The sequence below is a fragment of the Physeter macrocephalus genome, chromosome 20 (genome assembly GCF_002837175.3).
Source record: "Physeter macrocephalus isolate SW-GA chromosome 20, ASM283717v5, whole genome shotgun sequence".
NCBI classification, from domain to species: domain Eukaryota; kingdom Metazoa; phylum Chordata; class Mammalia; order Artiodactyla; family Physeteridae; genus Physeter; species Physeter macrocephalus.
In genome coordinates, this window is record NC_041233.1 from 12844071 (window position 1) to 12869985 (window position 25915).

Consider the following 25915-nt stretch of genomic DNA (forward strand, 5'->3'; position numbering starts at 1 on the left):
GAGTAAAACTTCTCTACGCTTTCTCCCACTGTCTATGCAGGATTGTGCTTATTTTCTTCTGTCATATATAGAGGAGTCGACTTCTGCACTGGGCAGCTATTATAAAGAAATGAGGTGAATTTGATGCAACATGAGTATGTCATATGTTAAGCATAAAAAAGCAAGTTACAAGACAGTATGTCTGGTATGCTTTTCCTAGATGTTTCACTTTAGTGTCTTCAAGAAGTAATACTTTAATCATGGGACTAGCAAAGCCTGAACAGAGTATGGCTTTAACATGTTCAGAAAAACCAAATTAAGGATTTCTTCCCCCTAATCCCAGCAAATGTGTGGGAGGTGACTGATTATGAGGACTTCATAAATAGCAGGCCAAATGCTTGCAAATATGCTAGATACCAGTAAGTAATTTGTATTGCCCACGTGGAATTTTCAAAGTGATTCATACTTTTTTTCATGGCCCCTGTTGAGCTTAAGGTTGATTTGTGGATAATTTAGGATTTAGACAAGGACTTATTTTCTTCTCTAATGTTTCCAGAGTCTTAGAAAAACTATACTAGAGCAGATTTGGCAGATTTTCTTCTCTTCTTTCATCTGATCTACAAGAAAAGTACAAGCAGCAGGATTAAGAAGTTTTGGATACCTAAGCCAACTTCCCTACATCTCTGGTTTGGTGTCCTGACACTTTGGAAATGGGTGATAAGTTTGATAAATGGTTTTCAATAGATATTTCCTTTCCTTTCTTTCTCTTCAGAACTGCCAACCAAGGAGCCTCAAGTTATTTGGACCACATTCAAAGGACTGTGTATTGAAAATGGCTTCCTAGTTCTCTGCACTCAATTATTCTAACATCAAGAGAGATCTCTCTAAAAGCAGAGTAATGAAGACAAGCAGCAGACTGCGAGAAGCAGTCTGTAGGACCTCCCGTACATAAGGTCAGTGCTTCAAAAGGCCTTTGTGGGGGAAATCAAGATTTATTCATAGTATTCAACTGTGCTGTAACAGGGTAGAATTACATTTTTCACTTCCAGTAAGAGCTGCTTCCTCTACTTAAAAATACAGCCTTAAAAAAAAACAGCCTGATTTTTTGTATGTCAGTCAAGTTAAAAACCTATTTCAGAAGTTTTTGCTTGGTTTGCATTATGTCACATACATCCATGCCAGGCTATGACACTGAATTCTTAGTCATTGATTGATAATGAAGAACTGGTTTTCACTTGAAAACTCTTAAGGCTGAGAAGGGAGCCTTTGAATTCTTTCATTCTCTTTCGTCTTTATCTTACCTCATACTTCATTACAGCCTCTGGGGTTTCAGTTGAACATGTCATTTGATATGAACTATTCTCTCACCAAGGTAGAATCTTTGTTCACACATAGAACACTTCTCCAAGGAAAGCAGTGTACAAATGCCAAGAATTCTCGGATAAAATTACAACTGCCACATGTCAAACACAGGCCTAGACAGAGTACTCACTACCATGCAACGTGAGTTTTTCCTTTCGGCGGTTGTTTTTATAAGTTTTCAAATATGCAAAGAAACATACAGAGCCATTTAGTTACCAAGCATGCTGAATTTTCCAAACCACAAGAAAGGTTCTAATAATACAGCATTGCCCCATACTGATCCGGCTTCGGGATACCTTTATAATCAAACGCCGGCGAATAACTCGGGTAGTGACTCTCCGTTCTTCCTCTGAGCTTGAATCACTCTCACTGCCTTTCAAGTCCTGAGTAAATGCATTTTTAGTAGAATTTTACCATCACATTGAAAATAAAAGACATTCTGAGAAGGGAAATCAAGAAAGAATTTTTTACTGCTGGTTCCCCGCACTTAAGGAAAATCATGATGTATATTTGCAGAAATCTTAAAAAAAATTTAAGTGGAAGAAAGCTTTGAGCAGAATTGTAAATGAAATTACTCTGTATGGGTATGTATATATGTGTATATAAATATATATAAAGTATACATAAATAATATATATATTTAATTACCTTGATCTTTACCTGCATATGTATATGCATATATATGCTTATGTGTATATATAAATGCAATGCATATGTAAATGCATAAGTATATATATGCAGGTAAAGATCAAGATAATAAAATTGTAAATTATTAAAAATAACAGTGATGGAGACTTTGGCATCAGAAACTACATACATGCTATTAATTATTAGTTTGGGGAAATAATATAGATTTAAAGCTAGTTTAAAAATAAATATTGTACATTTGACATGAATGTATAACCTTACAGTTAAAGGCCATCTATCACTTGATCTACAGGAAGAGGCATAGTATTTATGATTTTTATGATATTTTGGTCAGATTTGACGACTTTTTCAAAAGCTATTTTGAACTTTACAAAAAGTATACAATTTATATCAGCATAATTTGCCAGGAGATTTTTATCAGCATAATTCATACCTAATACATAATTGGAACTCAGTAGGAGTTTATTCAAATGAATGAAGGAATGTAAAATATTTGAAAGCCTGAGGTCTTATTTTAAAGAACTAATATGAAATTAGAATAGAAACAACGTTGCACAGACAAGAATATAGTACAGATAAGAATACAGTAATTACAGAAAATATTACTTTTTAGGCAATAAGGATAGGAGTAAGGAAGAACTACCAAGTGATAAACAGTTCATAAGTCAAAGCAAAAATTATCTTCAGCTTCTACTTAAATATGGTCAAGAGTATACACTGAATAATTTTACTTCTAAATTTTAGTGGTGGAGTTCTGAAAGCAATTCTAGTATTTTATTTTCTAAGTGTACTAGTTACCCCAAATCTGACAGTCCCAGAGATGGAAATTGTAGCTAATATCCGTTGGAAAAATCAATGGCAGAATTGGTAAAAATAGGAAAAAAATAAGTAAAATTGTTACAGGAGGTATAAGTGTTAGTAAAAATTATTAATGAAATGTTAGTCAAATAGATGATAAAGCAGGCCATTTTTTACCAAAGGTAAACTTAACAAATATTTTTAAATGTTATGGTAATATCAACCTTAACTTTGTAGGAAACTTCATCTGAACAAAATACCCTACTGAATAATATGGTATGAAAAGGAAATAGTTTTCAAGTTTCTTACTCCTTGCAAAGATACTGGCTACTAAATTCCCCATTACTTTAAATTTTTTTTAGAAAAGGACCATAAATTCAGGACACTTAGAATGACCTAAATATTGTGAAAGGAGGCCCTACAATGGCTCAGAAAAGCAGAAAAAGGTAAGACGAATTCATATTGCAAAAGAATTACTAATCAGCATTTAGCAATTAATAGATTAGATGAGGCAGAAGAGAAAATTCAATCTGAATTATCCATACCCAGAATCTTAGACTGGGGAAAGGTTTTTCACTTGAAACATTTAAAAGAAGAAGAACATATGTTAATGCAAACGCTAACAACAAACCTAGATGTCAATTATAATCCTATCAAGGATCATCTATCTGAGACCAGCCCCTCACATAAAGAAAAAGTGGCCATTTGGCTAATGTTTGTTTCCATTTTCTCCATGGAGTCTCTGCCAGTCTTAAGGTGAAGGGTAGAGAGAAGATGGTAGTAGAACCTCGATCAGGATTCCTTTTAGAGAATTCTCTATGCAATGGCACAGAGGGTAAGTAGGAGACCAAATGGAATTTTCTCAGTATTCCTTGCCATGGGTCGCGGCATGTAAAGAGGTGGAAAGCAGCGGGATTTTTACCTTGTAACAGCAGGCAGTCATCCGTTTAAGAGCCGCACCCGGACTTTTGACCTGATTTTTCAGGGGACAAAAAGGGGGCTGTTTTCTGAGATCATACATCCAACGACATAGTTGATTACTACTGTACTATGGTCTAGCCACGAAAAATACATCCTGGACATCTTCAGATTTCTTGTGAGGTCAGACTCTTATGTTCCAGAAGCTTTAACTTCACTATGAACTGCTATGCTCCTGAAGCCTTTATGCATTGGAGTAGGACCAGTGACCAACGCTAAAGGCACAAACTCATTTACAAGAAATCTCGAAAACATTTTCTAACAGTAATTATTTTCCATTACTGATGAATTCAGCTGCATTTCCATTCAGGGTTAAGACTTACTTTTTCAAATCCTCTATGCCTTCTCCGTGGTTCCCCGGTGAGCAATATGTAGGCACATGCATACCGTCGAAATGCTTACTTACATATTTCAGAACTTCCCTATCGATTTTTAATAGGTTTTTGCACAATACATTTTCATAGTTAAAACATCACTATGTTACTTCTCCTCCCTATATTTTGCAGGCTCATTTTAAAAGGGAACATTCTATCCAAAGTCATATTGCTTAAACATGCTAAGAGTTAACTAAAAGGCAGAAAGCAATACTCAAAACAACACTTGTCAGGAAGGAAATGAAAGAAAGTCCTGAGGATTTTATTTCCTCTCACTTTCCCTCCTAACAAGCAGGAAAGTGATCCAAAAAATAGCCTGCAGGAGGGAAAGGGAAGGATATGATTAGTTAATAAGCCAATAATTAGCTCCTGAGTGATTAGGAGTTTACTAAATTTTTCTAAACCTCAAATTAATCATGGGCTCATTATTTTACAAAAGATTTGTTTCTTTTTTTTTCTACCCCAAACATTGTAGAAGATCTTAAGTAAACTAGATGTTTTAGGGAAAACTTCAAGTACTACTATTCCAAAGATGTATAACACTCAGTCTATTTCTACTGCATAGTTCATGAAAAGACACAAAAATTGAGAGAGCAAAAAGCAGTCAAAAATATAGGAAACAGAACTGATCTTAATTTTCTTATATCCATCTATGAATCATAATTTCAATTAAAATTTTTTTAATATCTAAAAATGTTTACCCTCAAAGAATAATGAAATCTATTAGATGGTAGCACAAAAACATATAAGTACAAAAAGCAAGCAAATAATTATGACAGTAAGGTTTTTTAAATTATTAAAAACAAATATTAAGATAATTATCAACTTAGATATAAAAATTAAAATGATACTTTTAATGTTGCATTTCTAAATGCCGTCAACCAACAGTAGTATACCCACCTCATTTTAGGCTTGGGAACTGTGTTTCTTCAATTTTTAAAACACCGTTTCAGGCAACAGACCTTATAGGATAGAACTCTTAGATGGGTCAATGCTAGCGACTCTTTAAATTGTGCAAAAGAACCAGAAAGGGTCAGGATAATTATCCTCCATCCTCAAGAAAGAAGACTAGGTTGGGAGTGAGGAAACCTAAATCCCAGAGAAAATTAAAACTGGACCTTAAGCTACTTACTTAACATCCCTGTATTCTGTTCCCTCCTGAAAAATGGCTAAGAAGATGTTTATTCCTTTTTTCTACCCAATGAAAGAAGGGATGACAAATAGCATATATTTTACTCATTACTTTCTTTACCCCCATTATTAGTATTACAATGTTCAATCACACATTGATAATTTGGAAGTAGTAACGAACACTGGGCCCAGTGCTACAAGATTATCAAAAGAATTGAAGCGTCAGTACTTTCAGCTTAAATGACAGCACAGTGGAAAACGAGATGACGTACCTTTTGCTCAGACCCATTGGATCCCTCTTCTTCATGGAGGTTAAGCCTTGGCTTGCCATCTGCAGGAGTAGTCCTACTCATCTTTTTCATACTGACAGGCACACAGGGTTTAGGCTCTTCTATGACAAACTTGCTGGTTTCTTCTAGAGCTTTCTGATATGCCACTAGTGACGATGCTGGTTCATCAACACGACCAGAACCTTGTATTTTTGGTTTCAGAGTTTCCTTTGCACTCTGTTTCCCTATATCATTTTGGGATTCTGAAAAGTAAGATTTTGTCTTTGCTTCTGGAGTGACTTCTGCATGGCTTCCATTTGCTTCAAATTTTCCAGGTTCCCCTTTGAGATACGAGGTAATGGAATCTCTACACTGGTCAGGGCTACAACAGAGAAGATGTGGAAATTTATAATGGTAACATATGGCTGCAAACGGGCTTCAAAAGCTCTAAATTTTCAACAGCCGTGTTTTTAACTACTTTTAAAGACATACAGTCGAAAAGCATGAAAAATCTGGTCATCAGATTTCAAACTGTGAGGGCCTGTTATGGGTGTGGGTGGGGGGTGAGGAGATGATACCCAGGCTCCAGGCATCCTCTGCATTCCAACTCCCAAACTAGCTGGCTGGCTGTGCTGTCACTGTTTTTGTTTTGTTTTCTTTAATTGTACTTATACAGCTCCTTGGATTCTGTATCTTTTAAAAAGTAATCCTGAGAGGTTCATGGACATACCCAGACTTCCAGACCCACCAATCTAAAAGAGGAGGAGATCTCAAAATGCTTTTCTATCGCCAGTGAAAAAACTGATGACAAAGAACAAAATGAATTCCTGCGATGAGAGCTCTGGCATCCTCAAGAACCCTATGTTCCAGTCTTTGTATGTGTTTCCAGTTGTGAATCCGACCGTCATGCTTTTCCAACCGTGGAAGAACCGTGAGAACCTTACTTGGGTTCTCATCTTTCTCCACTCCTGACCTCTGCTGACTCTCTCTGGTGATAAGGGTGTGGATGCTCACCTGCTGCTTCTACTACCTGTGAGGCCTGTTTTCCTTTTGACTCTTAAAAATCTTTCTCTTCCATTACTTTCTTTTAAATTGGTTTCGAATGTTTACTAGTTTCAATATAGACTTTTACTTTATTTTATAGTTTGTATATTGTTTTTATTAGCACCTTTGCTTATTACCTGTAGCATTCCGAAGGCAATAAAACTAGTGCAATGTTTTCTACGTACAATATATGTATACGTATGTGCGTATTCTTATAAATCAAATTCTGATTAAACACCTTTATCAAAAAATATTAATAGCACATCCTATTCCGGATGTTTAAGGACAAACAGTCCCAGCATACTGTGAAGACACTGTACGATAACGATAACTCCTAGCTATATCTAATTTCCTGTTATGCAACTATAAATTATGTGATTATATCTGAACCTAGACATCAAAATTAGTACTATTTCTTGTCTCCATACTCTATTCTGTAGGCTGAACATAGAACTCACTGATGCTCCCATTCCTCAAAAGGAGTTTTGTGAACTCCTCTTTGCAAATGTTGTCACCTCCCTCTTTGGGAATTTTCATTGAGCAAGAAGCTTATCAGCAATATGAAAATATTAAACATGCTTATAAAATAAGTTGTATGAAAAGAACTGAGGTTTATCACTAGTTACCACTGAAGTAAAATATATTTTACGTGTGCATAAATAAAATAATGCCAACTATCACTGAGAGACTATTTGTACCAGTCATTGGGTAGGCATGCTACAGGCTTTCTTTTTCAATCTATAAACCTGTTTGAGGAAAGTAGTAGTATTCTTATTTTTAAAGCCAATTACAGTGGCGTTCTTAGAGCTTAGAAATTAATCTAAAGTCAAAAAGTGCAAACCTAACGGTGGTGGGGTTTGAACCAGTGTCTGAAGGACACTAGCTCTTACCGTTCTAGAGGAAGATCACTGTAGAAAGAACCAGATTCATGATTAGGGAATTATTTTGGTTATAAACAAATTTCTATCATGCCCATATTATTTGGGGGTAAAGAATTACATATGCCATATTGCAAATCATATAAAATATTCATTTAGAAAAAAGGAAGGATATATAAAGTGTTAGTTGTTTTTCTTAGTATGCTAAGGATAGATGACTTTTTTGCTTCTCTGCATTTTTCTGTGACCTTTAAAAACACGTATGTAAAAGAAATTCACCAAAATTTTAGTGGTGGTTATTGCCAGATGATGGCATTGTATTGATTTTTTAAATCTGTATTTTAAAATTTTGTATAATAAGCACATTTATGTTTGAAGTCAGGAAACGATAGAAATGCTTATATTTCTAAAAGACGTAGAATTCTATTTATTACATTATTTTAAATGAGCAGTAATTTCTGGCTATGTGAAAAGAATAATACAACAGGTAATAAAGTAGAAAAGAGTAACCTTCTAAAGTAAAGAAAATGTATTAATCTTTAGCATGTGTATAACTTTTTGCCTTTTACTTCAGCGAATTATCAGTAGTTTTAAGAATTATATTTGAGTTTAATGTAACTTTCCCTCTCCAGATTAGCAGAATGAACCAACCTTTAAAGCATGTATTATCCTGAAATTGGAATGGTAATTTAGAAAAACAGTAATTGCTAAAAAGCATATATTTAAAACAAACTACTGGAATTCCCTGGCGGTCCAGTGGTTAGGACTCCATGCTTTCACTGCCAAGGGCCCAGGTTCGATCCCTGGCCAGGGAACTAAGATCCCACAAGCTGCATGGCGCAGCCGAAAAATAAAGAAAGAAAACCAACTATTAACATGTAACCTGCATTTCACTTTCCTTTTTCTGACCCAGAGCCATACCTGTCATCCAGTCGATCTAGTAACCCACCAGTTATTCTTCGAGCTTGAGCAGGGGACTCGAGGTTTCCACTTGATGTCTCATTCAGCCAACCTGTAATTGAAGACATTTCCAGTTCTGCTGGCTGAACACGTTTAAGAATAGCCTGTACTTTTTCTTCTGTCATCTCCTCAGACTCTACTCCTTCTTCAAGTTGAATATCCTCAAATAGAGATTTGAGTTTTTCTTCCGTCATCTCCTCATCAGGACCAGATTTTCCTTTCTCTTGCTGCTCAGAGCTCACTCCTACTTTTCTAGTCTGTTCCAATGGCTCTGCTGGTTTAACATCTTTTGGGACCCCAGCCATCCTTCCGAGGTATTGAGGATACTCACTCAGACATACATTCTCCAACTGGCTCTCATGGACATCCACTGCTTCAGGTATTTCTGTCAAAGGCATTGAGTCTTCAAGTCTGCTCTCTTCCAAGGACGTGTCTTCTGCAGTTACGACTGGAGGTCCATCTCCTGAATGCTCTACGTTTCCCTGGGAAGGCACTACCCCATCACTCAGTCTACTGGGGGTTCTAAGGGGAGATTCTATGCTAGAGAGATCACTAAAATAATCATCTTGCTGGAAAGGGGTGGGTGGTGTGTAGTGCAACCCTGTGGGAGTTTCCAGTTCCACTTGAAGGGAAGGATAACCTATGGAAGACAGTACATTTGGACTGACTGGAATGAATTAGAGCACATCAAACAAAAACACATGGAATGACTTAAATTATATTAGGTATGAAAATGTGTGATGAATTACAGAATAATGTTGATAAATTTATTGGTGTAGTTCAAGTAAATGTAATACAATGAAATAAAAGACTAGTGCAAACTACAATAAAATAGAATACTAGTTAATTAAGATATAAATTGTTTATCGATTTTGGTAATTTTACTACAGTAACTTAAATACACAAGTTTAATCCAATATAAAGTTAGGTGTCATTACGTAAGATACATTTATTGCATGGCCAAATTAATATCATCTTTCTACTTTTAGCATGCAAAATCCACATTGTGGTGGACTGAATACAGCAAGCCACAAGAAACCAATTTTTATAATTAATTACTTATAACTTACTTTAAGAACTGTACATAAGAGTGATGCTACCCAACTCTTAATTCTTAACTTATTTCACATGAAATTTACAGCAAAGAAAAATGAATTTAATCTTTGGAAAGAAATGACCATTAGATTTTAGAGCAGTGGCACTGGGAAAGGAAATCTAGAAAGATGTTAGGAAAAGGATTTAAAAAGCAGATAAAGTAGAAAAGACTCCATGTAAACTCTTCAGGTGTCATAATGTGACAGAGATGAAAGGGTTGTGTACGTATGGAAGTCTTGGTGAATTTGGTGGTAGGGGTCCACTCAGAAGCGCAAATCAAATAAAGAGAAAAAAGAAATGATACACAACAGAGACAGGAGGAAAACCATTTACAGAGAGCCCTCTGAATATTCATGACAATGCTATGAAACACAGAGGTTTACTAACCAGCCTACACAAAGGGGAAGGAGGGAGAAATTCCCTTGTTTTAAACTTTGCTGCGTGGACTAAGGGAGTTATTTTTCTCCTTCAGCAGAGAGAAAAGTCAACAATGGTCTGGTCATGGTGAGGAAAGGAAGTTTCACAGTAATGAAGATAAGCAGCAGACTGTGAGAAGCAGTCTGTGGGACCTCCCATACACAAGAGAGAAAAGTCAACAATGGTCTGGTCATGGTGAGGAAAGGAAGTTTCACAAAAGTTCAACGAAGAGGAGAGACCGGAACAAAAAGGCAACCAGGCACACTTTCTGACTTATTGGTCTACAAGACTAAAGCCTAATTTTTCCATTAGTCCAAGTTAAGTACCCACTTAGCTTTGGTTGTAAATTCAAATTACTATAGGTAAGTGAATATTTTTCTGTTCTGGTCACCCATAAACTAGAATGTTGAAAATTTGTCTAAGACTACATGAGGTTTATAATCTGCACAAGTAAAATTTACTTCATAAACCTAAACTTCCCTAAGAATTTTAAAAATAGGGAATATAAAATATTAAGATGTAGCAACAAAAAGCCCTTGTGGATTTATTTAATGATACTCTGATTTTAAAATGTTAAATGAAACTTTCAATTCCACTGAATACTTCCATTGCTTTCTGACGATCTTGTTTGTTAAAACTACTTTTCTTAAAAAAGTTTCCCAGTAAAGAATATTAAAATATTCTATAAACTTGGCAAAAACCCAAAATTTGATATAACACTGGTCTATCTTTATCTTGTGCACAGAGAGTTTGGTCATCAATATATGGTCTCACATATAAGACAAGGCCTTGAAGAGAGCTTTTTTCCAGGTTCTGTGGTATTTATAAGCTTAAAAGAAACCACTTTTGACATTATTACCCACATGTTTATGTTATGAGGATAACAAGGTACACTTTAAATTTTCTGTTGACTTTAGTAAGCAGAAACTTTCTAAGAATTTGAGATGTTTTGTCACATATGCAGAATTATAAATTATTATTGGTGGTCTAACTTTGCTGTTTAAAAATGGAAAAAAAAATCACCATATTTTTAAAAAATTGAAATAGTAGAAAAATATCCCTAGCTCCTCTTCTTGCCTCCATAGCATCAACATTTTTTTACTCAAAATTCATTATAGGAATAAATTTCCATTTATGAAGGAAGATGAACATCTTGAAAAACATAGTAAGATATTTGTCATATTTTTCTTAATACTTTGTTGAAAAAAGCCCCAATTTACATAATGAAGGAAAAATGACAATATTATCATATAAATTAAGCTAATGTAAAAGAGGAATTATTATGTTATTAGCGACATCTATGCTCATTGAATTAGAAATTATGATACCTTTAAAAAAAAATTATGCTGCCTTTAAAAAAAAAAAGAAATTATGCTACCTTCTATATACGATGGGTCAAGTAGTGTTTTTCCAAACAAAAAATGGCAGCATATGAAGTTAAAATAATGCTAAATAACTAAAACACCTGTTTGAGTGATACATCCGTCTCTTTCAGTACATGCTTAAATACTTGTTCTCACAACAGTAATTAACCATTTTACTTAACAATTTGTATAATAGCCCACAATTTGGTTTTACCTAAATAGGAATAAAAGAGTTCCCTAGTTTTTTAGGTTAATATAAAAATGACAAAATCAACATATTCTCTAGATATTAAATTTTCTTCCATTTGGTCATATAAAATATTTGAGATACCAACTCTTTCAGTTAACTTATACCTTTATATACTTCATTATTTGTATTTTATATAACAGAGACATCAAGTGTGTTCTATCAGAGGGTTTGTTTGCAGACTCTGGCAGAGAATGTGCCGTGAAAATGAGAAATTAAGTCAAGCAAATCATAATTTAGTTGGTTTTACGTGACTGCCTTGTCCTACTGCACTTTCAAATTTTATCAAATGATTAAGTAAATATGAACACTAAATTCAGTTACCATCCACAGGGTCATGGAAAACATTGTTCTCATCTGCAAAGCTTCTGGTGCCTGAAATATTTCCATAATCAAATATTGGTCCTTCTAGCAGAGTCACTATATCTATTCGATTAATTTTTGTCAAGACCGCAGTTAAGGCATCAGCTGAAAGAGGAGGGAAAAAAAGGTTGAAAACCCAATTAAATTATTTTCTTCTAAGTCATCACAATATCCACACAAAGGCATGGCTCTCTTGACCCTCCTAGCGTCTTAGTCCCTCCTCACTGCACCTCTGCAATATTCACTATCCAGAGGGCTCAGAAAGCTCGCTGCTCCAGGGAAGATATGTTAGGGTCTTAAGAATCATCTTGTGAAGCTGTGTGTGATGACAGCAACATTCGTTGCATCTCTGTAAGGCGCAGAGCAGACAGGCCTCAAAACAGCTAGACTCCTGTTAGTTATAAGGGGATCCAATAAACACATTCCTCTCCTGTTAGACTGTCAAAATAGGTCACCCTTATATTTGATGCTTAGCATGAATGACTTGCTAAGGTCAGGCTGACCCAGGCAAACCCCCAGTAACTGATTCCACATCGTTATGGGTTGGCATTTGAAACAGTATAGCACCACTCCCCTACCGCCACCTAAACCACACAAAACCCAGGAATACTGGGGAGTTGGTTCTCTGCCATCACAGACCAGGCTGGATAAAATGATTTGATCCTATCCTTTTGTCTCTTACCTCCCTGCACATCCATTTCTGGCCATAGCAGTAACTTCACATTGTTTTCCACTACCGCCCCGTGACTGAACAGCTAGAATTATATTTTCATTTTTGGTGGTCACAGAGACAAATGCAAAAAATGCAAATATAGACAAAATGCAAAAAAACCCCTACTACTTGCTTCCTAAAAAGCTTCCTAAAGACAGAAGTTTAGAATATTAGCACAAAATTAAACAAGTATAACTTCAAAAGACTTGCCATTACTTTATGATCACTGTGATTTTATTAACAGTAGGCTTATCTGAAATATTAGACATATGCAATTTGCAAGTTAAAATAATATAATTTCAGCATACTTGTAGCATTTTTTCCATCTCTGGTAACCCATTTTTTTAATAACATGAAGCTTTGAGAAATTAAAGAATTTGGATTTTCCACACGTATTTGATTGATTTCATCCACTGAAAAATTCAGTTCCCTTGCCAGTTCTGTAGAAAAGAAAAGGAGTTACTAAGATTTCATATCGTACTTTTATCACATATATTTCATAAAAGTAATGCTCAACTGGCTCCCCCCCCGCTGCCAAAAAGAAAGGAAAGGATTTTATAGTAAAACCCAAGTACAGCCTTGGGCATTAATCTTTATATACTTGATTTCACAGGAAAATATTGATAATATACAGGCTGTGACTTATCTCTCCTAAGATAATTCCTTGGTTATAATCAGATTTCCTTTGGAGATTATTTTATAAAGATTCTTGCTCTGTTCAAAGAGGATGTTGCTAGATTCTTTTAACTCAGCCAAATTATTGTCTGCAATTTGAGCAAACTTCATACAAGACAGGTAGGGATATACAATTCATAAACATGCCACAAGAGGAGCCGGTAGGGTTTTCTCTCGGCAACCTTCATGAAGTAGATCTTTTACTCACATAATACTCTATTCTATATGCCTTCAAGTTTCATCAGTGCCACTTGGGAGGTTAAATGATGACTCCAAGCCAGATCATTGTCTATGATATGCTGTCACTTGTGTAAAAAATAAAAGGGAGATAAGCTTTCTGTCCAGCTAAGTGTATATAACCATACACTCAATCTGGTAAATGCAGAGTGTGTCTTTGGAAGGATACATGTGATATGAGTAGTTGCCTTGGGAGAGTTAAACTTGGGAGTCAAAGGTGAGAAGGGGACTTACTTTTCACTGTATATTTTTTGTACATTTAAAAAAGATGTATCAGGTGTTTATTACCTTAAATGATTATAAAAAGTAAGAAATGGGGAAAAAAATCCATGGAAAAGGAATTGGATGATTCTATCCTGCTTAAGAACCATTTCCAGCAGTTTGGCAAAATGTATTCAGAGGCTCAAAAAAGTCTGTATCCTTTGACCAACTGATTTCACTCCTAGAAATCTATGGTGACAGTACACAGGGTTGTACACAATTATTTACACACATGAATGCTCACTGTAGGGCTTGTACTACTGAAAAATTGAAAACAAAGCGTGTGTTGAACAAAAGGAGAAGAGTTAATTAATGTAATGCAGTGGCTGGCAAACTGATCACAGCCCACAGTTAGAAATACATTGTATATCATGGTGCTTATATAAATGAAACCACATCTTTATGGAGCAAAACAACCTTAATATATGAGATAGACATTTTCTTTTCCTTTTAAAAACAGAAACAAAGCATAAATTGATTTCATGACTCACTAGTGCATTGTGACCAACAGCAAAACACCATTGTAAAGTATGGCTATTGGATGTTATTTGTCCATTAAAACCAAGATCAGAAAGTAAATAAAAAAGCAGAAAATTACATTGTGTATGTAACATTTTAAAAGCTTTTTATTTAAAAAAAAAACAGTACATTAAGTTGCTTGTTAACAGTGGTTCTGAGGGATGGATTTAAATTTTGTTTTTCAAAATGCTAATTTTCCTAATAATCTTCATTGAGCATATAGTAATTCAAATTAGAAAAGTTAATTTTTTTTAAGTGCCTTATCTCTTTGTGTTTTAAGGGCAGTAATCCTTACTGCCCTCATGACCAAACCATATCCTTTGTCTAGAGACTCAGTGAAGAGCAAAGACACATTGTCACTAAGAATTTTACAGTTTTATGACTTGGTCTCGCTATTCTTATGTCACATATTCTCCAAGAGTTTACTCTGACAAACTAAGGACTGGTTTTGCTTAAAGAAAATAATCTAATAGTTATGGGTAAATAATACACAAAATCAACATTAGCTCCAGTATATTTTCAGATTACAGTGTCCACTGTTAAAATATAATACTATTATTAATTTTATGTTCGAAAATACTTATACATAATGAATTACTGTTAACTCTCAACAGTCTGCAAAGGATTACTCAGACCCACTGTCTCTTCAGAGCTCCACTAGGCCAGGTCAGTAGCAGTGTGCCTGAGGGCAGGGCTGGGCGGAAGGAGAGAGGAGGCCTTAATATGCGGAGGGTGGGGAAGGCCTGGGATTCAGGGCATTCGAAGGAAATAAATGTAAATGACCTTCTGTGCCATGATCCAGTTTCACGTTCTCCATTCTGATAGCCTAGATAATTGTTTCCCTGCTAGAGAATGTATGTCGCTGACAGTATGCAAGATGACTTTAAATAGGACAATAATTAACATTTATTTATATTTAACTGTTGTTTTTTGGCTGTGCGTTAAAAAAAAATACACTCAACCTATAAAACTTAAAATTTCTCTGATTCATGTGAAGTAGGATTTGGGGGGCCCAGTTAACATCAAAACTACAAAGCAGTATTGTCCAGTTGACACAGAGCCTTATCTTCATCTTTAATGAAGTGAAATCAAGCCAAAAATTCCTCTTCTACACACTGATTATAAAACATTTCATTCATTTCACAGAGCTCAACTATTTTTGTAAATTGAATAGATTCATTCACCTGTATCCTATTTTTAAAATTTTAATTCAAAATTTAAGCTTCACTGTCATCCTTTGTTTTCTTGTTTATATAGTTATTGAACATGATCCTTGTTTTCCATTATCAAAGTGACATAAGATTTCCTTTTAAATAAATCTTTGAGCAAAGACGTGAGTCCACTTAAAAGTATCAGGTCAATAAGCATGCAAATAATATGTGTATATCATAAAAATTGTGACAGTGACTCATGAATGATTAAGATTTGTGAAACCTAGGCATGGATTAGTTGAACTATTCCCTAAGAGAGCTGATCTAAGGGCATAAACCATAGTTAAAATTTTTGGATTATTTAAAAACCGTAGGCCTTAGCTACGTTTTCCTATATGCCACAAAATAAATTTGCTATTAGGTAAAAGGTTATCCCATATTACCAGAAATGGCATTGTGAAGAAAGTGCTTAAATTTAAGGTAAAATAAGATTTAAATTTCTATTCTTTAGGGTATATGCATAGAAAAGCTTTGAAAAGCACAGTATACGAGGTATTATCTATAATTAACTCTGGGTAGATAGAATTACGAGTGATAGAAATGTTTTTTCCTCATTGCTTTTTTTTTTTTTTTTTTAATAATAAACTGCTTGTGAAAAAGACAAATTAAGAAACTATTTGTTTCGTTCAGGTGTATACACACTTACCTGTCCAACTAAGTCCCAGGTGATCGGCTACTATTGCCATCCTGATATCTGTCCGTTCACATGGACTCTGTGGACCTACGATTTACAATTTCTTAATTAAAATAATCATCAAGAAAGACACGATACTGGAAAATTGCTTTTAGCAGTATTCAGATTTTACAGAGAGACTACTGCTAACACTGTACACTTAAATGTGTCCTAATCACCTACATGAACACGTCTCTTTTCACATGACTCACTTGATTTTCACCTGCATCAGGCCAAATGTCAGACTACATGGATGCTCAATGTAATGGAATTCAACATGCTGACAAGCTAGCTACTTTACAGTAGTTACAGAAGTGTCGTGTTGGTGAAAACACCACGATGGCATTTCAACATCTGTGCTTTTACTTTGACAGAATCATATCCATTAGCACACTGAAAAAAAAAAGTTGCTCATCTTGAATGACACCGATATCTTCAGCATGCTTCCCTAGCTGTCTACAGTGTCGTTGGGTTAAAAGGAAGAAAGAAGAGTATATAGACAGCACATACAGATGACAATGACAGAATGAGAAACTACGGTTAAGTCACTTTCACAGGCAATCACAACAGTTCATGCACTAGGGTCTACGAGTTGGAAAGTGTTTACAAACTATGCTCGTTCTCCAGGATGTGAGCAAAGAGTGCTCGAGAGACCTGACTGCCTTCATTCTCACCAGTCCTCCTACTGCTCCATTTCTCACTGCCGGCCTTTTCACTCTTTGATTTTAAAGGTGCTGCCTCTGTTTTCTTATCTCTAGCAGACTTCGTTGTAGCCGAAGGCTGGCCACCCCGGGAAGTCTCGGACAACGACGTGTTTCTTGAGGTACTGTCTTCCTCATCGGACAACTCGGACTGCATCTTTCTGTCTTCTTCAGAGAGGCGGTCCACAAGCTTTAAGGTCTCACCACTAATTCCCTTAAAATATTCAATGGAGTGTTTACATACTTCCTTAAGCTGACTTTTCCTAACTTTAACTGTGGTGGTGGTGGTGGTGGTGACGGTGGTGACACAGGTGGATCTTACCTTTACTGGCAACTTGGACGGAAGCTGTTTGGCCTCGCCTTTCTCTGGCCGCCCCTGCTTGTGTGTAGCACACGGTTTTCTAACTGAACCTGTGTTATCCCTGTGTGTATTCTTCACTGGAATTCTGGACTTTACATCTACACGTGAAGAAGCAGTAAGGGTTTTGGTTTTCTCAGATTGACTAACCTGCTTCATTTTACTCACATGAATGTTTGGCATATGATCTGGTGGGAAGAGATCTTTTGGTGAAGTGGCCTTTATGGGAAGTTTGGATTTTCGCCTAATCCCTATCGATTCCTTTGTCTTTTGCTGCTCTCCAAGAACTTTCTGTTTCTCTCTCACACAATGTCCTTGCAGTACCCCTGTCTTTTTTCCTGATGAGCTTCTCACTGGATTAGCTTTCTCTGTGGTACAAGTGGGTGCAGAATGTTCTGTCAGAACTACATGACTTGTAATGTTATCTGTCTGTATAGTGGAAGAATCCAAATTGTTGTTGTTATTAAAGTTATCTTTTTGAAAATCATGTTTTTCTTGGGGCCTAACGCCCATGTGGCTATCGGCTGTACTTGAGATCACTGTTACAGGTTCATGCTCTAATCCCTGACCACTGGCCATCACAGCTTCTATCTTATCTGTCACTTCTCCAGGGCCTTCTTTCTTCAAGGTCATGGTGGATGCAGAAATTCCCATTTTGATAGGCGTGCGCAACTTGGGATCAAGTTTAGAGGTGTTAGTGGCCGCTGCTGCTTTCTCCTGGGAGCCACTACTGGATGTGCCTTCCTGACACTCTCCGCTGGTCAGGAGGCTGGGGTTAGGTTCCACTGTAGGTGCCTCTACATTTCCCTCTAGATTGGTTTCTACAGTGGTGTCCCCTGCCTGTGGCTGTGGTATGGCCGTGACTGTACTTTTATCCCCTTCCCCCGGGTCCCCTGACTTCCCTTCAGAAGTATGCTCACCAATCTGGAAAAATTGGAGCCTCTCTTCAACAAAATCCCTCTTGCTCATGTCAATTGCACCACTGCGAGTCATCTCAAACATTTTTCCTTCATGAAATGGGAAGGGGTTAGGCTCACTAGTAGGGGTACTTTCGTCAGTTGGCGTTCGGGCTGGCGTTGTATCAGGGGTGGTGGCTGGAGAGCGGTCTTCCGCGGCCAGACCAAATGGCTTAGTTTCATCTTCCCGTGATCTACTGTCATAAACGTCATCATCCCCTCGGTTATTAGACCAGGGGTCAAAATCTAGACCTTTGGTAGCTACTGTCTTAAAAGGAGTGGCAAATTCTTCATCTACTTTGTAACTGAAGTAAGTATCAGGAAACACTGATCTGTCAGGATGTCTGCCTTCTAGTGTGAAAAACTGGGCCCCCGACTTCTGATCAGTCTTAGCGGGAGTCTTTTCAGATGAAGAGCTTTTAGAAGATGGCTTCTCTTCATCTGGCCCCACCCTTCCCTCCTCCTCCTCGATAACTTCCAACTTGCTTTGGCTAAAGGAGCGATCAGCTGGCTTCAGAATGCCCTCCGTGTTCCAGACATCTTTCTTCAGCTCCAGGGTTTGACTTGGGAATTTAGCATCGCTCTCTGTCAAGCCGTCATCTTCGTCTTGCAGGTCGTAGCCGTCCAGGGAGTCGATCTCTGTGGCATCTGTATCGTGAGAAAACTCTGCCGTGGTGGCAATGGAACACTCTGTGATGGACTGGTCATTGTTTCCATTCTGGGCCGTTTCATTCTGAGGTGAATCAAGGCCAAGGCCAAATTCAGTATCTTTTCCAGATCCGTTCATTTCTGATTCTTGCTGGGTGGAAGCCTTTTCAGCAGAGGCTTTGGATTTTGTCACTTCTTTTTGTTCGTCGTCGACCTCCGTTAACTTGAAGGTGTATTTTTTGACCGGGGCTGGTTGATAAAGGGATTCATCATCGCTGGAGTCGCTGATGTCCGCCCCAGGGGGAACCGGGGAAGGTGGCTGCACCCTGATGACCGGTTCCGCCAGCCGGTACTTGTCATGCTCGTCTTGCAGACTGACTTCAATCATGTCAACCTCTCTTTCAGGGAGATAAGGAAGTTCCTTATCGGACTCCATCTGGTCCGCGTCCAGCGGTGGAGGAGGGGGAAATTCAATGTAGGCAACTCTGTGAGTTCTGAGTCTTTGGTTAGAGTCTTTGCTCACGTGGTTAGGCGTTTGGGGCTCCACTGCTGCCGTCTCCTCCACTGCAGTCTGCTTTAAGGAGGCTGACCTGGCCTGCTCCTCCTCCTCGGATTCCTCCGAAACCTCGGGAATTGGGCTGGGTTTGCCTGGTATATAAGCTATAAGCGAGTCTGGTGTCTTAGATGTAAATTCATAACTCACTTCCTCTGAACTGGGCGTCTCTGGGGTTAAAGGGCTTTTCCCAGAGCTGTCTAGAAAGGACACTTGCTCTAGAGTATCATCTTCTGGACTAGCCTGGGGAGAAGGGGGTTGCTTTTGCTGTCTAGTTGTATAAAAGGTCCCCCTGGTCTCTTGTACCGTCTTACATTCCTGACTTATGATTTTTTTTACACCTCCTTGTTGTATCTCCTTCTCATACTGCTTCCCCACCTGGACAAAACTGACATAAACAGGTAAAGTTTTTATCTCTTTCCCTCCCTCCGTCTGGGCCAGTGGTACAACTTTTTCCAATCCATCAATGGGACTGTGGTCGAATACATCACTAGAGGGCGATTCCTTTCCTGGGCTAAACTCTAGAGAATCAGGAGACTTGGTCGGGGAGACCTCGGTTTCATCGGGAGGCGGGCATAAGCCTACGTAACTCTGATGTTTGGAAACTTTGCTGACTTCTGAATAGGTAACTTTTTCATCTTCTATGGAATTAAAGTGCTGCGTCTCAACTGTCTCTTTACTCATACTTGTCTGGGATAATTTTTGTGATAGTTCGTGTTTTGGAAATGTCGACTGCTTGCAAAAACCATCGGGAATATCAGAAGACGGCGTCCTCCTTTCCTCCGCAGCCCTGACTGGGATGTGCGACACTGCCGAGCCCTCACTTCTCCTGGAAGGTTGGTCAAGAGATCCACCTGGATGTTCCCCGTCTTTAACACCGTATTCCCTATATAAGACTTTTTTGGAGGGAGATATTACAGTCATTTCCTTAATTTCTGAGAGAGAGCCGTTTGTTAACAACTTGTGTTCTCTCTCAGTCACAGACAAAAATTCCTCCCTTGGATCAACAGTTTTACTCTCAGGGTGACCAACGTGATTCTCTCTTACATCATGAACAAGTACATGCGAAAGTTTCTCTTTCTGCGACTTATTGTTAGTGGCTCCAGAACTTTCCCACGTTCTAAAGATCTTTTTGTCCCATGGTCCCTTGGTTGCTAATTCTGCGGTTACGTGACATGCCAAGTCTTTAGGCTGTTGCTCAGAAAAATGGTCAGGCATTGCTTTACTTGACATTTCAGTTCTCTGTTTTTTCACATCATCAGAGCCAAAATCATTTACAACCATTTCATTGCTCCGGGCATGCTCATCTTTAGCTTTGAATACCGTAAGATCTTTTTGCACAGGGACACTTTCATCCAAAGGGTCTATGGCCTTCTGCTGTTTGTCTCTAGTGAACACTTGGGAGACAGGTAGCTTGCTCTCCTGGATTTTTTTAACTGGGATTCTGGATTGGCCATCTGGCTTTCTGTCTTCTTGAGAAACGTCCTTACTCTTGGCCTGCGCGCCTTGTTCAAATTTTAATCTAATGGAACTGAGTTTAGATTGTTTGAGCTGAAACCCAGACTGGGGCCCTTCTGATTCTTTGCTCTGTGAACGACTTTCTTTGGCTTCCTCTGTGGACTTGCTATCCTCAGTCTGTTGGGAAGGGACCACCTCCGGGCTGCTGGGCAGACTGACCGCGTCCTTCTCGTCGGCTCTGGGGAGGCCTTGTCTGTCACAGCTGCGCTGCCTCTCCTTGACCCACTCGTCACTGTGTGCCAGCACTTCCGTCAGCAGTGCTTTCTCAGGGCTGCCACCAGTAGAGCTTTGAGATGAGTATTCTTTGCCATTCCTAGGGTGTGGCTTTTTCTCTGGGGACTGCAGTTCATCATTGAGCTTTTCGGTTTTGTCACGAAAAAACTGTGACACTTCAGTCAGTTTTTCTTCAGCTTCCTTCACGGTCCTGTCCACCCTATCTTCGTATATCAACTTCTCTCTACCTCTGTCTAATCTGTCCTCAGTAAAGCGCATCCACATGGCATGTTTTGGACTACTAACATCGCCAGAATAGTGCAACACTGTCACTTTATCAAAATGCTCATCCTTAGACACTTTACCTACACCATTTTCAGACACATCTTTATAGATTTTGGAGAGAATTTCTTTTTTGGGGGCAGTGACTACTTTTTCTCTGGCCCGCTTATCAGACCCCTGTAACTCTGAGCTAGGGGGTCCTGCATGCTCTGTAACTGATTCCTCGGTATCAGAATGAGACACATCTAGCTTTTCTGACAGAAGCATTTTCTCAGCAAACCTGTAAGATTCCCCTCTTAGTTCTGACAACTCATCGTCATGGTATTCTATTGAGTGCTGACTCAAAAGCTTCAGTGTTTTATAAGAGTCATCAGAGAGGAGTTGAGCAGAACTAGGGCGACTGTCTTCTTCTTGGGACACGGGAGTGTTTACTCTGGAGGACTCCAGATAAGAAGGCAACGACTCTTCAGCAGTGAGTTCTTCTTCTTCTTGCTGACCCTGTTCCTCTGAACAAGGAAAAGCATCGTGTTTCTCTGGCAGAAAATCTTTTAGGTTAATATCTCCCCGGGATAAGTCTTTCTGATACACATACATTTCCTTTTCTGGATGCTTTTTGGTTTCTCTAATAATGACTTCAGTGGGCTCAGCTTGGTTACCTTTTTCGATGTGGACTTCTATTATACGCTCCAGTTTGGGTTTCATTTGGTTGTCCTTCTCTGCGTGCTGGGCTGAGGTTTCAGCAGCAGACTTGTGAACGTCTGGGGACACTGCCGACTTATGTTCAAACAGACCTGCCAGCTCTTTGGAAGGGTCTCGCCCGGACTGAAAGGCCTTCATGATGTCGTGGACTGACATGGTTTCTTCAATTCTCTCAGAGGCGCCTTCACTGCCTGGTGGAGAATGATAAACCATTCTGGTGGTTGTGGTTATGTGAGTCTCTTCTTTAACACGCATGCCTTTGCCCAGAACGTGGCTGTGGTCGTCTTCTTCGCTACTGGTTTTCATTTGAAACGCTTTGACTTTTTCTTTAATACTAGAAGTGGTGGGCTTTGGTTCCAGTTCCATAAAAGTAGGTGATGGTTTGGGTGACATGGGCTCCTCTGGTTGGGACGGGGGGGCCTCTCCAGCTGAGGGCTCATAGCTCCTGATGACATGAACCACTTCAGTTCTCGTTTCTGTAATGACCGGAGGGATGGGGACTTCATGAAAAAGTGGTTTGGGACCAGTGCTTTCGGCGCTTTGTGGGGCTGAAGGTGTTTTCTCACTTCTTGTTTCAAAGCCACTGTCAGACAAGGGACTTTTATCTTGGTCATGTTGAGAAAAGTCATCTGGAGACTCTAAAATAGTATCTGTTCCAAAAAAGGAATCGGCCATCTTACATAACTCTTTCTCGGAGGTGGAAGACCTCATGGAGGCTGGAGGCATTTTGAGTTTGTGTTCCTGCAGGGCAATTGCCGGTTTCAAAATTCGTTTCTGTCTCTCTTCACCATCCTTCTTGGCGTCCTCAAACTTGTACTTTAAGTTTGTCAGTGAACTACTCCCGATATCATTTGTTAGGTAATCGATAACTTGGGTCAAGTTATAATCCTTGTCGGAGGCAGCCTTTGCCTTGACTTGCACTCTCTCTGGCGGAGATGGAGAAGGGCTCGCAGTAGCCTGTTGTCTTGCCTCTCTTATTTCTTCTGAACTGAATTCTATCCAGTCGTCTTCGGGAGAATGTCCTTTGTCACTCTTTGGTGATTTGGGTGGTCCCTTATTATCCACACAGACATCCTTTTTAAGGATTTCACTAACTTTCACTAAGTCTTCCTTCACTTTCTCGACAATTTTGAAAGGTTCTTCATCGTCGATTCTCCCTTCTTTGGGGAGTTCAGGTTGGAATGGCTTCTCCTCAGGCACATCCGTTTGGAGTATTGCAGTCATCCGCATTAGGTCCTCCTTCATTTCGGCCACGTCTTTTAGTATCTCCTGACTGGAAGACAGAGAAGATGGCGTAGACAGCTTAAGGGCAGATGGTGCAAGGAACAAAGATGACTTAACTGGAGATGAAGTTCGATTGAAATGGGGCTGAGGACGTGTCTCCGTAGTCAATGTTTTAATGGGTGACAGCAAGGCTGCTGCTGATTTTGTAAGTGAATTAGAGTCTGGAAGTTTCTTTAATGCTGGTTCCGGCAAAACATTGACTACAGAGTATACTGGCACTGTTATTATTGATGAAGTTACAGATGAGGTAGTTGCAGGTATTGACGACCCGAGGGATGTATACAGTGCACTTGCAGAAGGAGTTCTTAGAGACTGAAAAGCTGATGGTGCTGGAGAAACATATGACCTGAGTGGGGAAAACGGCATTGCTGTGGTGGTAGGGAACGCTTTCTCGACTGCATCAGCGGCTCCATTAACCACAGAGCTCACAGAGTTTGTAGCTGTAGCAATTTTTTCCTGTAATGTGGCAGTGGCTTTGCATCCGTTAATTAAAGTTGAAGATGATGGATATTTCAGAGGGGAAATGGATCCGTTGACTAATGCTACCTCTGCATGTCCAGGCATCTGTTTCACGGGTGATGAGAGAGAAGAGGCCATCGTAACTTTAGCTGACGAAATGACATCGGCTGTTGATTTAGCTGGAGACACCACTGACATTAAAGGTGAAGATAGTAGCGGTGCTGTGGATGTGATAATTGACTTAAATGGCAGACTCGAGGAATACATATTAATGTTTGATTTGGGGGAAGCAGGGGGAGTCATGGTAATGGACGACCTCTCCAAAAGAGATCCTGCTGTAGTCACTGGGGAGGTTCGAGAGGAAAATGTAGAATTGGATGCCAGCCCCTTTAAAGGCGAGGCCTCCGTGACTGTGGGAGCTCTAACCAGGGTACCAGAGGCAACTTGGATATTGTATGGAGACTGTGACACCACTGTTTTTATTGGCGAAGAAATTGTCCGAAAGGATCTAATTGGAGATGCCACATCACTAATGGATTTAACCGAAGATGTAGTTGATGCGCCTAACGTGGATTTGATTGGAGAAGGAGTCGAAACAGACCATATTGATTTTAATGGAGAAGCTGATGGCGTATTAGAGGAGGAACTTGATAAGGAAGTGAAGCCTGATGTGGCCGGCCCGGGCACTGTCATCGGAGCTGCTGTGCAGGACTGGTATGCTCTTGCAGAAAAGAATGGCTTGTATGAGTAAGTGGTGGGGAGGGATCTCGTTGGTCCTGCACTCCGTTCAACTGTTTCTTAAATTTTAAAATGAAATCAAACACAAAAATCAACAAAAATGGTTGAGAAACAGAGAGACCAGAGAAAAAAATTGGTCAGTAAACTTTGAAATATTACAAAAGCAAGTACAATTGTTTGCATGATTTAGAATGGAAGAGGCAAAAGGAACAATTAAGAGGAAAAAAAAATTGCTACAGACATAACTAATCCAAAGTTAAAAATAAAACTAAGTATAACACAGAGCAGTGTGAAATGAAAAGACAGAAAAAGCACGTTGCAACCAAACAGGCCAACAATGAAAAAAAAAAACAACACAAGGAAACAGTGATGAGAAAAATAACCACAATGGGAAAACTATTCCCTTACTTCCTATTGACTTTCTTATGTGCTGGTTTTGAAATATCAGTAGCCATTTTGTTTTGCCCGTATAGGTACGTATTTGTTTCGTGCAACCAAATAACTCTCATTTTAGTAATTTCTAATGTTCCATCTCCTTGGACCTCTTGGTGATACAGATTGCACCTACTTAGAACCATATCAATGTGCGTAGCTATACATTAAATGTCTAAAACTCTTATTTTAGAAAACCACTCAAGCCTATTTCATGCAGAATCCAAAATAACTTTTAAGTGACAGGCAACTGATGTGCAAACTGTGGAGCCACTGGATTTTAAATTTGTATCTTCCATGCACAATTCGGTTATGCTTCACGCCCGTAAAAAGCCAATAAGAGCAAGAAATTTTCTGAGTCAGAATTTTAAAAGAAAAAAAAACAAAGAAAAGGAATGTTTGCATTTATCTTTTCCATGCAGTATATTCCTTTTGGTGAGGAAAAAAGAAACGTAATATGAAGTGATTTTAGAATGCATGTGTACGCACACACAAGGGGGGAAAAAAACCAGAAATATGGTTCATGGTTACCATAAGCAAGCAAAGCAACTGAAAACATTTTCTCATGCGCGATATATCATGGCAAACGAGCCAAAGAAGTAATACAATTTTTATGCCATATTATGCACAATGTGTAAACTTTAAAAATACTTTCACAAGAGTATTTAGAAAGAAGAGTACACTTTTTCCATGAGATGTGAAGTCTTGGTACCTTTTGAGATTTTTTTTTTTTTTTTTTGGCCGCCCCTCGCAACTTGTGGGATCTTAGTTCCCTGACCAGGGATCAAACTCGTGCCCCCTGAAGTGGAAGTGCGGAGTCTTTTAACCACAGAACCGCCAGGGAAGTCCCCTTTTGAGATTTTTAAGGAAAATATTTAA

The 25915-nt window shown here is 38.6% G+C and overlaps 1 protein-coding gene across 2 annotated transcripts in view; it reads right to left on the reverse strand.

The window, feature by feature from the left end:
• ANK3 (ankyrin 3) overlaps window positions 1–25915 on the reverse strand; it is a 353292-nt gene that overhangs the window by 22610 nt on the left and 304767 nt on the right. Inside the window, exons 36-41 of one of the 2 annotated variants that reach the window (XM_055081155.1) lie at window positions 18175–24663; window positions 16169–16243; window positions 12928–13059; window positions 11869–12012; window positions 8383–9061; window positions 5543–5921 (exon numbers count right to left, since the gene is read on the reverse strand). In XM_055081155.1, the coding sequence (XP_054937130.1) occupies window positions 5543–5921; window positions 8383–9061; window positions 11869–12012; window positions 12928–13059; window positions 16169–16243; window positions 18175–24663 (7898 nt within the window). The remainder of the gene's footprint in view (window positions 1–5542; window positions 5922–8382; window positions 9062–11868; window positions 12013–12927; window positions 13060–16168; window positions 16244–18174; window positions 24664–25915) is intronic. The other variant, XM_007104116.4, reaches the window with a different exon arrangement.